The sequence below is a fragment of the Mastomys coucha genome, unplaced genomic scaffold (assembly GCF_008632895.1).
Source record: "Mastomys coucha isolate ucsf_1 unplaced genomic scaffold, UCSF_Mcou_1 pScaffold6, whole genome shotgun sequence".
In the NCBI taxonomy this organism is placed as follows: domain Eukaryota; kingdom Metazoa; phylum Chordata; class Mammalia; order Rodentia; family Muridae; genus Mastomys; species Mastomys coucha.
The window spans coordinates 9,806,218-9,818,114 of NW_022196912.1; the positions used below are offsets into that span (position 1 = coordinate 9,806,218).

The window sequence follows — 11,897 nt, forward strand, 5'->3', positions numbered from 1 at the left end:
ACACAGAGAAACCCTGTCTCGAAAAACCAATAAATAAATAAATAAATAAATAAATAAATAAATAAATACCAGAAACCACCAAGTGCACTAGCTATAGGAATTCTCCATATCTAAGTAAATAAATAAAACTTAGTACTTTTTCTAACCAAATTTTAGTTTCTTATCTACCTAATACTCTAAATATAATAGAGTAATAATAGAAATAAAATTGCTTTTTTTTTTTTTTTTTTGGTTTTTTGAGACAGGGTTTCTCTCTATATAGCCCTGGCTGTCTTGGAACTCACTCTGTAGACCAGGCTGGCCTAGAACTCAGAAATCTGCCTGCCTCTGCCTCCCAAGTGCTGGGATTAAAGATACGCACCACCACCGCCAGGCTCTAGGAATAAAATTGCAAATATTAGCTGGATTTGGTAACACAGACCTATAGTTGGAGCATTTAACAGGTTTCAGGTGAAAAAAATCATGAGTATACACAAAGTGATGCTCAAAAACAAGCAAAAAATTAGCATATTGCCCAGTTGTTTTAGAGAAAAGTAAGCCCATTGCAACACCTCATGATGAAATGTAAATTCCTCAAAGAAACTCCTGAAAACAAACAATAACAAGACTACTGCCCTGATGGTTCGCTAATGCCAACCTTCAAATCTTCTTTATTTCAATATGGTAATTACTTAATGAAAGTATGCATGATATAATCTAAACAGTGTGACTTGGGATTGTACCTCAGAGGTAGAGCACCTCCCTAGCACACCTGAGGTCTTGGATTCACTCCCTAACACACGCAAACACAAATATTGTAAATATATAAATCATATTAGTATATATAAATTATATCTTTGTATAAACGCATAGAGAAGAAAGAAAGAAGACAAATGCTACCCCAAAACTTAAACCACAAGGGAAATTAAACGATGAAGAAAGGGAGCTCCTCCATCCGGCTCAAGGGATAAAGGCGTGTGCTACCAGGCCTGACGCAAGGAATCACAAGGTGGAAGGACAGAGGACTCTTGAAAGGTGTGCTCCACTTAGGCATGATCACACACACACACACACACACACACACACACAATTAACTTTAAAAAGAGAAAGGCTGGAGAGTTGACTCCAAGGCTGGGAGCACTGGTTGCTCTTCCAGAGAACCTGGGTTCAATTCCCAGCACCCACATGGCAGCTCATAACCATCTGTAACTCTAGTTCCAGGGGACCCTACACCCTCTTCTGCCTCTGAAGGCACTGGGCTTGCATGTGATACACAGACTCTGTGTGTGTGTGTGTGTGTGTGTGTGTGTGTGTGTGTGTATGTGTATGCCAAAGCACCCAGATACACAAAATAAAAATTAAATTAAAAAACAAATTTTAAAAAGAAAGAAAAACTTCATGGTAACAGAAAACATTTCCCTTACATCGTGAAAAGCATTTTTCTTTTGATCCACAAGAAAACCATTTCACTTACTAGCATGCTTATCAGCAAGCATTATAAGCGTGTTGGAGATATCCCGTCTTCTATAAAAGCAGACTACTTTTGCTTCCACGTTGCCACTTGCGGTCTAAGAAATAAGAAGAATAAAAGTCATATGGGACCTGAAATCTCAAATGAGAAGTGTGCTTAAAGGCTGGGTGTGGCGGCACATGCCTATAATCCCAGCACTCAAGGTTAGAGGCCAGTCTGATGTACACAGAGTCCCACACCAGCCAGGACTACAGAGCAAGACACTGTCTCAAAAAAAACAGTGAAACATGGACAGGAGGAAAGGGAGAAGAGCTCTCCCTAATCTGTGTGTGTGGATGAGACAGGGTTTATGTAACCCAGGCTGGCCTTGAACTCACTACACTCTTCTCTCCACTTTCCTCAAGCATGTACAGCCATACCAGACATATTAACTCCTCCAATAATTTGTTCAGGACATTGAAAGCTACCCCCTCAAACCCATCTGCAGACAGCACAGATTAAGTCACCAAGCCCCAACTCCAGGGGCTGTAGCTGGCATGCAGGACAGACCTAGAAAAGCAGTCCCTGTACAACCAATATACTTAGTTTACCTTTGCATAGGAAAATACCCAAAACTGTAAGTTCCCGTCCCTGAAGCTCTTATGTCTTCTGACTAGTCTAGAATACAACCAGCACTCTGCTCGGCTTAATTTACTGCAGCTGAGGCCCAGGCTCCTATTCTAATCTCTATAAATTCTGCAGCTTTCAAGAGGGTCAACCATTCACTAGCGAGCTCTTCATAAAAAACACAAAGATTACAATAAAATGTTACTGTAATGTTCAATTTCTAACAAACGTGGCACACGTTTCAGAATGGATCTGGACTTGCAGATATATTCAAATATAAAGAACACATACCATAATAAATGTGTCAGCTTTACTAAGATCAGAAGCAATATTTTAGGGAGACACGGCACTGTGGAGATAGTGCCCCTTCAAATTGAAATTGTATTAAATTCCTACCCAAATGCCAATATATTTCATAATGTTGTGATCAAATTCATCCTCCAGAAGCAATGAGCCAGCAATCTGCTAAATGAGCAGGCCGATATTTCCATGTAAATAAAATCTAGAGCTCCACTCTAAGCTCTTCTCATTTCTGTCTCATTAGTGTGTTCTCCTGACAGCAAGGCTCTACAAAGATGATTAAATTCTCCGATAAACCTGCTGCAGGGAAAATGACGCGTTGCTCAGAACATTTCTTATTTTACTTTGTTTTTTAAACTTTTTTTTGTTTTAAGTCAAGATCTTACAACATAACACAGACTGGCTTAGAAACTGGTAATCCTCCTGCTTCAGCTTACTAGTGCTGAAGTCGTGTGAGTGCTAAAGGACGTGTGCAACATCACACCTGGACATATAAAGAGATGGAGGGGGCTGGGCATGATGATGCTCACCTTTAGTCCCAGCACTCTCGAGGCAGAGGCAGGTGGATCTCTGAGTTCAAGGCCAGCCTGGTCTACAGAACGAGTTCCACAACAGCCAAGGATACACAGAGAAACCCTGAGAGGTGTGGGAGGAAGGCTCTTTGGGGTTGAAGAGATGGCTCAGCGTTTAAGAGTACTGGCTGCTCACTTTCAAAAGACTCTAGTTCAACTCCCAGCACACACATGGCAGCTCACAACTGCCTGTAACTCCAGTTCCAGGGAATTTAATACCCTCACAAAGACATATATGCGGGCAAAAATATTATAATGGTAATAATAATAATAATAGTAATAATAATAATGCCCTCACTAAAGGTATTGGGTGAATAAAGAGTGTGGCTTGGGGACAAGGTGCACTCTTAGCACATGCAGAGCTTGGGGTTCAGTCCCTAACAACAGAAAACCTCGTCCTGGGCACACACACTCCTGACTACTGGGTTGCTCCATAGTGCAGAATTGTTCTTCCCTCAGGACTACAGGGCCTTTGTTCTTCCTCAGGCCTACAGTGCATCATGGCTCTTCCCTTTGATAAAGGACACACAAACCATGTCTCTGAAGCTCTGCTATTCTGACCCACTGAGCAGGGGTGGGTCTGTTCCAGTTTCTGAAGTGAAGGTCTACCGAAATGAGTGGAGTAGTTGAGGGCGCATGCGTTCCGAATGCTAAGAGTTAACTCTGAGCTCGGGGAGTCATCACTGCTAGGAGATCACAGAGGCAGAATGTCAAGAATTGAAGACAAGACTGGGCTTCACAGCGAGCTCTTGTCTCAAAACAAAGACAAAAAACCAAGGGCTGTAATCACAGCCCAGTATTACAGCACCGGCTAAACATGGCTCAGGCCCTAGGCTCAGTTTCCAATACTCCGAACTGGGAGTGGGGGAAATCAGTGGAAAAGCTTACTAATTTTCATGCCCACTACCAAGAGTTCCCAAGTGGCCTGAGCATCCTGATTAGGACTCCACGAAATGGCTCAAGGGAATCTTTGGGAATTATTTACAAAAGCTGTATATGACTCAGTATAACACCGAAGCTATAATCTCAGCACTCAATAGGCAGAGGCAGGAGGATTGCCCCAGGTTTGAGGCCAGCTCTGTCTATGTTGCAAGCTCCAGGCCAACAGACTACATACACTGTTTCAAAAACATGCAAGGGCCTGGGCTCAGAATTTAGTACTGAGTGGTGTGATGGTAGGTGGGAAGACAGCCATAAAAAGGGGCTGCAGAGATGGCTCAGTGATTAAGGTGCACTGACTGCTCTTCTGGAGGTCCAGAGTTCAAATCCCAGCAACCACATGGTGGCTCACAACCATCTGTATAGCTACTATGTACTCATATACATAAAAAAAATAAAATAGCTGGGCGGTGGTAGTGCACGCCTTTAGTCCCAGCACTTGGGAGACAGAGGCAGGCGGATTTCTGAGTTCGAGACCAGCCTGGTCTACAGAGTGACTTTCAGGACAGCCAGGGCTAAACAGAGAAACCCTGTCTCGAAAAACCAAAAATAAATAAATAAGTAAATAAAATCTAAAAAAAAATGAAAGGGAGCAATAAGAAACTAAAGATATCGCTCAACACAGTCAGGCATGTAAGAGCCTTGCTGTATTCCAGCATTTAGGAAATCAGGAGTTCAAGACCCACTTCTGCCTCAAAGTGAGTTCAAGGCTAGCCTGATCTATGAGTGACCCAGCTTTAAAAAAGAAAAAGACTTTGAGATCAGCATGAACCACCAAGAAAGTTTAAGAGCAATGTAGTGAACTTGTCTCAATGTCAGGTGTGGTAACACACCTTTAATACAGCACTTGGTGGTGCACGCCTTTAATCCCAGCACTTGGGAGGCAGAGGCAGGCAGATTTCTGAGTTTGAGGCCAGCCTGGTCTACAGAGTGAGCTCCAGGACAGCCAGGGCTCCACAGAAAAACCCTGTCTTGAAAAACAAAAACAAAAAACAAAACTAGCACTTGAGAAACAGAGGCAAGATTTCTGTGCTTTTGGAGGCCAGCCTGGGCTACATAGGGTGTTCCAGCCAGTCAAGACTACATAGTGAGACCCAGTCTAAAAAAATAAAATAAACTATGTAGGCTCAACCTTTGTTTTTGTGTGGGGGGGGGATGGGGGTAGGGAGTACACAGAGATCAGAGATCCAGGACTGCTTCTACCATGTGGCTTCTGGGGATAGACTCCAGCTTTTGTGCTCAGGCTTGGTTGTGAACTGAACCAACCATCTTGCCGGCCCTTTCTTCCTTTATATTTTTTTCCTCCTGTATACAGTGCTGGGGCACACAGCTCTAGAAATAGTAAGTGAAAACTGTACCATGTGGCAACACGGCCTTGAGTTAAATATTTGAAGTGATAAATGAAATGGAAAAGCAGGCAGGGGGCATTCTTGGTTTTTTGAGACAAGGTCTCGTGTCCTTCAGGCTGGCCTTGAGCTCCAAGGGAGCGGCCGAGCACTTGCCACGCCCCAGCCTCTGCCTCCTAGGTACTGGGATTATTGGTATGTAGCACCACACCTTGTTTTTTCTATGCTGGGCACTGAACCCAGAGCTTTTCATGTACTAGGCAAGCACTCTACCCACTGAGCTGTATTTGGCAGTTTCACACACTGGACAAGGGTAAGTGATGTAAAGCATGTATTTAAGCGATGACAACATTAGCCATAGTCTCACAAATAAAAGTAAAATTACAGATGTGCTAAAGTTAAAGTGTCACACACAGGATTGTGCTCTGTAAACGTGGAACCTGGAATTCAAATGTGTTGTTGCCTCTTTTGAGTTAGGAGGGTGACAAAACCCAGGATCTTGAACAATCTTCTTAAAAGTCTGGAACTTTTTGTTTGTTTTTGGTTTTGTTTTGTTTTGTTTTGTTTTTTTTCGAGACAGGATTTCTCTGTGTAGCCTTGGCTGTCCTGGAACTCTCACTGTGTAGATCAGGCTGGCCTCAAACTCAGAACTCAGAAATCTGCCTGCCTCTGCCTCCCAAGTGCTGGGATTAAAGGCCTGTGCCACCACCGCCTGGTAGTCTGGAACTTTTAAATTCAAAACTAAAAGCTCTTAAATATAGTTCAGTATCGTACATCATGTGCGCTTCTCTTGCTGTATGTGACTCAGGACTCTAATCCTTGCATTGAAGAAGCCCAGACTAGAGCATCAGGAGTTCACGCCAGCCTGGGCTACATGAAACTGTTGGCTTACAGAGGATTCTGCTAGGCTCCTCCCAGGGACCTACGTAAGCAAGCTTAGGTCATCACCTGCCACCTGCCTGGATTACCTGCCCCCAAGGTGCAGGCCTCCTATGAAAGGACTGCTACCCACCCCAGTTCTCTCTCCCCCAGTTCTCATGTGTTCCGGCTGGTCCCTCTCTCTTCCTTTCTGTCCTTCTCTGCCCTCATGCCTCTTGTTCCTGTCTACCTACCTCTACCCCTCTCCAGTCCCCTTCTCCTTTATACCAGATTTCTTTGCATGATATGATTTCCCATGGGGCACCTTGACATGAGGCCACCAAGTACCACCCACCCTCCTATCTACCCTGGGGCAGAGGAGGAGGGTCGGGGAGCTTATTATATTTCATAACAGAAACCCTGTCTCAAAACCAGAAACCAGAACCAAAACATCAGAAACTTCTCTTTTTTTTTTTTTGTTTGGTTTTTCCGAGACAGGCTTTCTCTGTGTAGCCCTGGCTGTCCTGGAACTCACTCTGTAGACCAGGCTGGCCCCAAACTCAGAAATCCACCTGGCTCTGCCTCCCAAGTGCTGGGATTAAAGGCACATGCCACCGCTGCACGGCAAAACTTCTCTTTTTTACTTTCCCCTAATCTGTGCTCAGATGAAGTGACAGTAATCTTTTGGAGGAAGAACATTGAGAAAACCACATATACATATAAACTTATACATACTACCCTGTGTTTATTTTCATTACCTATTTTTCTAAACCAGTGTGTACCTCGGTTTTTGTTTCAGTCAATAATACATTTTAAGTATTTTAGGCTAAGTGGTTGACACACAGTTAGACATTAAGTAAACAATTGTTGAACTAATGAGTCTCTAAACTGTCTCACGCTTATATTAATACATAACATTACAATTCATCAAGTACTTTTCTTTGCTTGTTTGGTTTGGATTTTTTGAGATAGGGTTTCTCTGTGTAACTCTGGCTGTCCCGGATCTCTTGTAGACCAAGCTGGCTTCAAAAACCCACCTGCCTCTGCCTTTGCCTCCCTAGTGCCAGAATTAAAGGTGTGTGCTCTGGACAGTTCATTTTCTTTTTCCATTTATTTTCCTTTCAGTTTTGAGAGATGAGTTCTGTCTCTCACTAGCCTGGAACTCTCCAAGTAGGTTAGCCTGGTTGGCTGGTGAGCCCCAAGGCGAGGATCAGAAGCCTGGGCCACTAAACCAGTTTTCCTTTCAGATTCTGGGAACTGAACTCAAGTCCTTGTGCTCGCACTTTACCAACTGACCACGTCCTCGGACTCTCATTTTGTTTTTTAAGACAGTCTCAGTAATACAACCCAGGACAGACTCAAACTAGATATAATGTTCCCAAGTCAGTCTCCCAAGTGCTAGGATCACGCTGACTCATTTTACAATGTTGTGTGTTGTGGGGAGGGGGAGGGGGAGGGGGAGGAGGCCGGGGCCCAGGCTGACACGGAGCTGCCATGTGCCTGGCTCTAGGCATAAACCATCACACCCTGTTAGATTCTTCCTTCTAAAGCTAGAGGAGGAATATGCTAATTCACTAACTGACGTGAAACAGTGCTTGAGAAACTGAGGCAGGAGGGTTGAGATTTTTGAAGTCAGTGAAAGCCCAGATCAAACAAACAAACAAAAAATACATAGTCCAGTCCTAAATATGAACAAGAATCAAGTTACACAACTGGCCTGATCTTCAAGGCTCAAAGCAATTTGAAGAAACTTTCAATCTTTTATTCCTTAACATTGGTCAAAAATCTTTACAAAAAGTCAACAAATATTCAGACGCCTGCAGAACTCTGTAATTAGCCTGGAACTGAAAGTAAAAATCACCTCTTAGGCCCTTTACCCAGTAACCCTTAAAGGTAAGCCACTTCAGTGTTCCACAGATGACTCACGGCTTGCTTCCGCTCACCTTGTTGAGCTCCTCTATCCTTCTGATTAGGTACGGGTTGCTGGAGGAATTCTCAAAGTAAACGTAATCTGCAAACAGAAAAGTTACAGGTCTTTTCAACCAAAAGGACACATTTGACAGCTCAGGGCAGGTTTTTGGTTTTGTTTGTTTTGTTTGTTTGTTTTCTCTTTCTGTTTTAGACAGGATCACATTAGCTAGCCCTGGAGGGCTCAGAGAGGGCCTTGTTACCCAGACTGGCCTCAAACTCTCAGAGACCTGCCTGCCTCTGCTCAGGACTGGAGTGCTGGGGTTAAAGGTGTGCAACAATCTCTTGGGCTACGACTCTACACCAGGTGATTCCCCTTAGGAAGCAGGTCGCCACTGCAAGGCAACCTCTCTATAAGCTGTTCCAAGCTTATTACTTTCCTAGAATTCCCACTTCTGACTAAATAGCGCAAGCTCATCTAGAACTCAACACCCCCCTTCCTCACACTCTCAATGGTGAAGATTAGTGGCATGTACCACGAACCACATCCTGCTTTAAATTTATTTTTCTTTTAGAAATAGCAGACCAGGCTGGCAAGAACTGGTGAAGTAGCTGAGACTGGCCTTTAGCGCCTAAGCCTCCTGGCCCACTCTTACAGTCTGAATTTACTGGCAAGTGCCACAATGGCCACCCTTGAATTAATTCTTTAATTTAAAAAAAAAAAAAAAAGAACGAAAGAAAGAAAAGTGACTTGCTGTAATTGGGGGTGAGTGAAAAACAAAGGCAGGATCACAAAGCAGAGGCCAGCCTCTAGTTACAAAGCAAGACTGCCTCAAACAACAAAAAGCACCTGTCTTAAATCCCAGCACTTGGGGGGCAGAGGCAAGCAGATCTCTGTGAGACTGGCCTGGTCTAGGAGTGAGTTCTAGGGCAGCTAGGCCTAAATAGACACCATGCCTCAAACAAACAAACAAACAACCCCACCACAACATGATAGCCAGACTCCTTCATCACTAGGTATCAGAGCTCACTAATGCACCCTCTCAGAGTCCTCCAGCCCAACCAGCCCTGAACAATGATTCTTACATAAAATTGTTGACCTAAGACAAACTAGGAGGGAAAAGAAAGGCTTACTATCCCAGATTCATTTCAAACATCAACTTTAAAAAAAAGGCAGTAGAGTGTGTAAGGAAAAGCCAGGTAACAAACTTTTCCTTGCTCTACCTGGGATGGTGTGAAATAGGGGCTGGGTGTTGGGAATTTTTTTTTAACCCTTTTATTATATTTGATTCAACTCCATTTAAACCCTTCTTACAAAGAAATCATGGCAAGTTTTCAACCAAACATACAGGATTTTTCCAAGTATGGCTTTTCCTCCAGAGTCACTGGAAACTTCCCACTATGCGTTTACCTGAGAGACTAGACTGCACAGTCAGAGTCTACCTTAGCGGCTCTCTCTCCCAGCTCTCTGCTGCTAAGTGGCCTCATTTAGCCAGGCCGTTCCCCACCATCATCCATCAGGAGCTCAGCTAATGAGCAAAGACGGAAGAGCGAGCGAGTCTCACTCACAAACACACCACTTATCTGAATTATTATTTTACCAGGAAGGAGGGAGGGAGGGCGTCGTGAGCAGGGAAAGTTTGTTTGACCTTATTTCTCTCTCTTCTGCAGAAGACTGGGAAGACAGACAGCAGAGCCAACGTCCAGGCTGAGCTCTACTCCCCACCTGGGGCTGCGGCTCCCTGGCCCCACACAGCTTAGGGGGGCTGAACGAGAAACCGAAGGGAATGGGGGTGAAGCAGCGACGGCGCAGGGCCCAGGCTCTGCAAACAGGCCTGTCCAGCTGTGCCCCCACCTGGGCCACCATCGCCCCCGGCCCACGCGAACACGGAAGCAGAAGCGCGGGGTGTGGGGGGGGTGCTCAAGCCCCCCGTGCCCAAAAGCCATGCGAGGGAAAGGCCACTCGGCCAGGGGGCTTGCAGAGGACCTGTCCCTTTGGGGCGTTCGTAAAGGGGGTGTCCGCTGCGTGTCCCCAGAAGAGGCCTGGCCCTGAGACGCCGGGCAGGAGCGGTGGGGGAGGGGAGTGGGGGTGGGGAGCCCCCTGCGCCCCGCCCGCGGCACCCTCAGCCCGGGCTCCCGGGCTGCCGGCAGTAAGCGTGCGCCGCCCGGACCCCCGCTCCCACCGCCCGCTCCCCGACGGGCCGGGAAGGGCCGAGCCTTCCTACCTCCGACCCGGTACATGTTGGCCGCCATGTCCGCCCGCCCGCCCGCGGAGCCCGAGCCGAGCCCCGCCCGCCGCCGCCGCCTCAGCCTCGACCGCCGCCGCCGCCTCGCCACGGGGGAGGGGGAGGGACGGGGAGGGGACACCGAGGGAGGGGGCTGTGCCCGCCCCCAGCGCCGGCAGAGCGACGCCGAGCCGGCCCGGGAGGCTGGAACGCGGCGGGGACAGGGCGACGGGCTGCGGGGGGCCGAAGACCCCGGGGCCACCCGCACTAGCCTCGGCTAGCACCCCAGGGTCAGGGGCTGGGGAAGAACCAGGGTGGGGACAGAGGTTCAGCCACTCCGAGCGTCTCCCTTGCCCGCGTCACCTGTCCACCTTGGGACAGGTTCTCCTTTCCTGCTTCTGTCTCCAGGGACACCCCTCTGTGTGTGACCTCAAGCACATGAATGCCCTTCTGGGTACAACTCCACGATGCAGCCAATGCAAGCGACAGATGCTTGCTTGCGTCCCTCCCTCGTGGTCAGAGGATGTTTGGTGGCTTTAGAGCCTACAGGCCCTGGGGCCAAGAAGACCCTACGTGCTTGCAGCTTGCTCAGTCTGAGACCCAGCTATGAGAAGAGCTGGGAGCTGGCTTTCTCACCCCAACCACACTGGCAGGTCTGTCGCGGTTGTGCCAAAACTGAGCTGAACAAAACCGACTCCCCCACATCCTCTGGCCCTGCTTCTAAACAGGCTCTGTGTACAGCGCGTGCTTTGACCGGAGAGACCTTCAGCACAAGAGGGCTTCCTTTGATGGTAGAAGAACATGGTTTCCACAATCTCAGTTTTCCCCTTCAAAAGGAGGAGGTCGTAATCTAAAAGCTCAGGGTTGCTGGTCAGCTAACTAGTTTTATGTCAAAAAGTATGCCCTCGTTCCCAACCCCGTTGTTTGCATTAATGGGGATTGAGTCCAGGTCTTTACACGGGCTAGTCACTCAACTACAGTACTAACTTTTCATGTTTGTTGTTTTGTTTTTAAATTTTTAATACATTTATTTACTTATCTATCCATCCATCTATTTATCTATCGTGTGAGGGCGAGAATGCCATGATACATATGTGTAGGTCTATCCTATGAGTAGACATTGAACTCCAGTAGACAAGCCTGGCTGTCTATCTCACCCACATTACTTGTTTTTTTTTTTTTGGTTTTTTTTCGAGACAGGGTTTCTCTGTATAGCCCTGGCTGTCCTGGAACTCACTCTGGAGACCAGGCTGGCCTCGAACTCAGAAATCCGCCTGCCTCTGCCTCCCAAGTGCTGGGATTAAAGGCGTGCGCCACCACCGCCCGGCTCACATTACTTGTTTTAAGCAGGGTCTCGGCTCAGGCTGGCTCTTGTAGCCTCCTGCCTCAGTGTAGGTGTGGGATCACATGCCCCAATTAGAAAGCTCACAACCCCTAGTATTCCATAGGCTAAAGCTGGAGGCTCTCCAGTTTGTGGCCAGCTTGGGATACAGAGCAAGAAGATCTTCTTGACTGACTTTCCCCAATGAACACATACCTTCTTTTAGGAAAACCAAGGCATTCCAAACTACACCCAGACCTTGTTGCATAATAAACATTGGCCTCGTATTATGGTTTGGAGTGCCTGGTGATACTGATTTTATGGTCCGTGCCAGGGTAGGAGTTGTCTCCAGAAAGCAAGGCTGCATTTTGG

General features: G+C 46.7%; 1 protein-coding gene across 6 annotated transcripts in view; it reads right to left on the minus strand.

Annotated features, from left to right (window-relative positions):
* Mta3 (metastasis associated 1 family member 3) overlaps positions 1-10,425 on the minus strand; it is a 132,906-nt gene extending 122,481 nt beyond the window's left edge. For 4 of the 6 annotated variants that reach the window (XM_031357532.1, XM_031357534.1, XM_031357533.1 and 1 more), the window contains exons 1-3: positions 10,205-10,324; positions 8,015-8,082; positions 1,454-1,547 (exon numbers count right to left, since the gene is read on the minus strand). In XM_031357532.1, the coding sequence (XP_031213392.1) occupies positions 1,454-1,547; positions 8,015-8,082; positions 10,205-10,232 (190 nt within the window). In that variant the 5' untranslated portion in view covers positions 10,233-10,324. Of the gene's footprint in view, positions 1-1,453; positions 1,548-8,014; positions 8,083-9,628; positions 9,739-10,204 lie in introns of those variants that run through there. The other 2 variants (XM_031357537.1, XM_031357536.1) reach the window with 2 other exon arrangements.
* Positions 10,426-11,897: the final 1,472 nt, after the last annotated feature.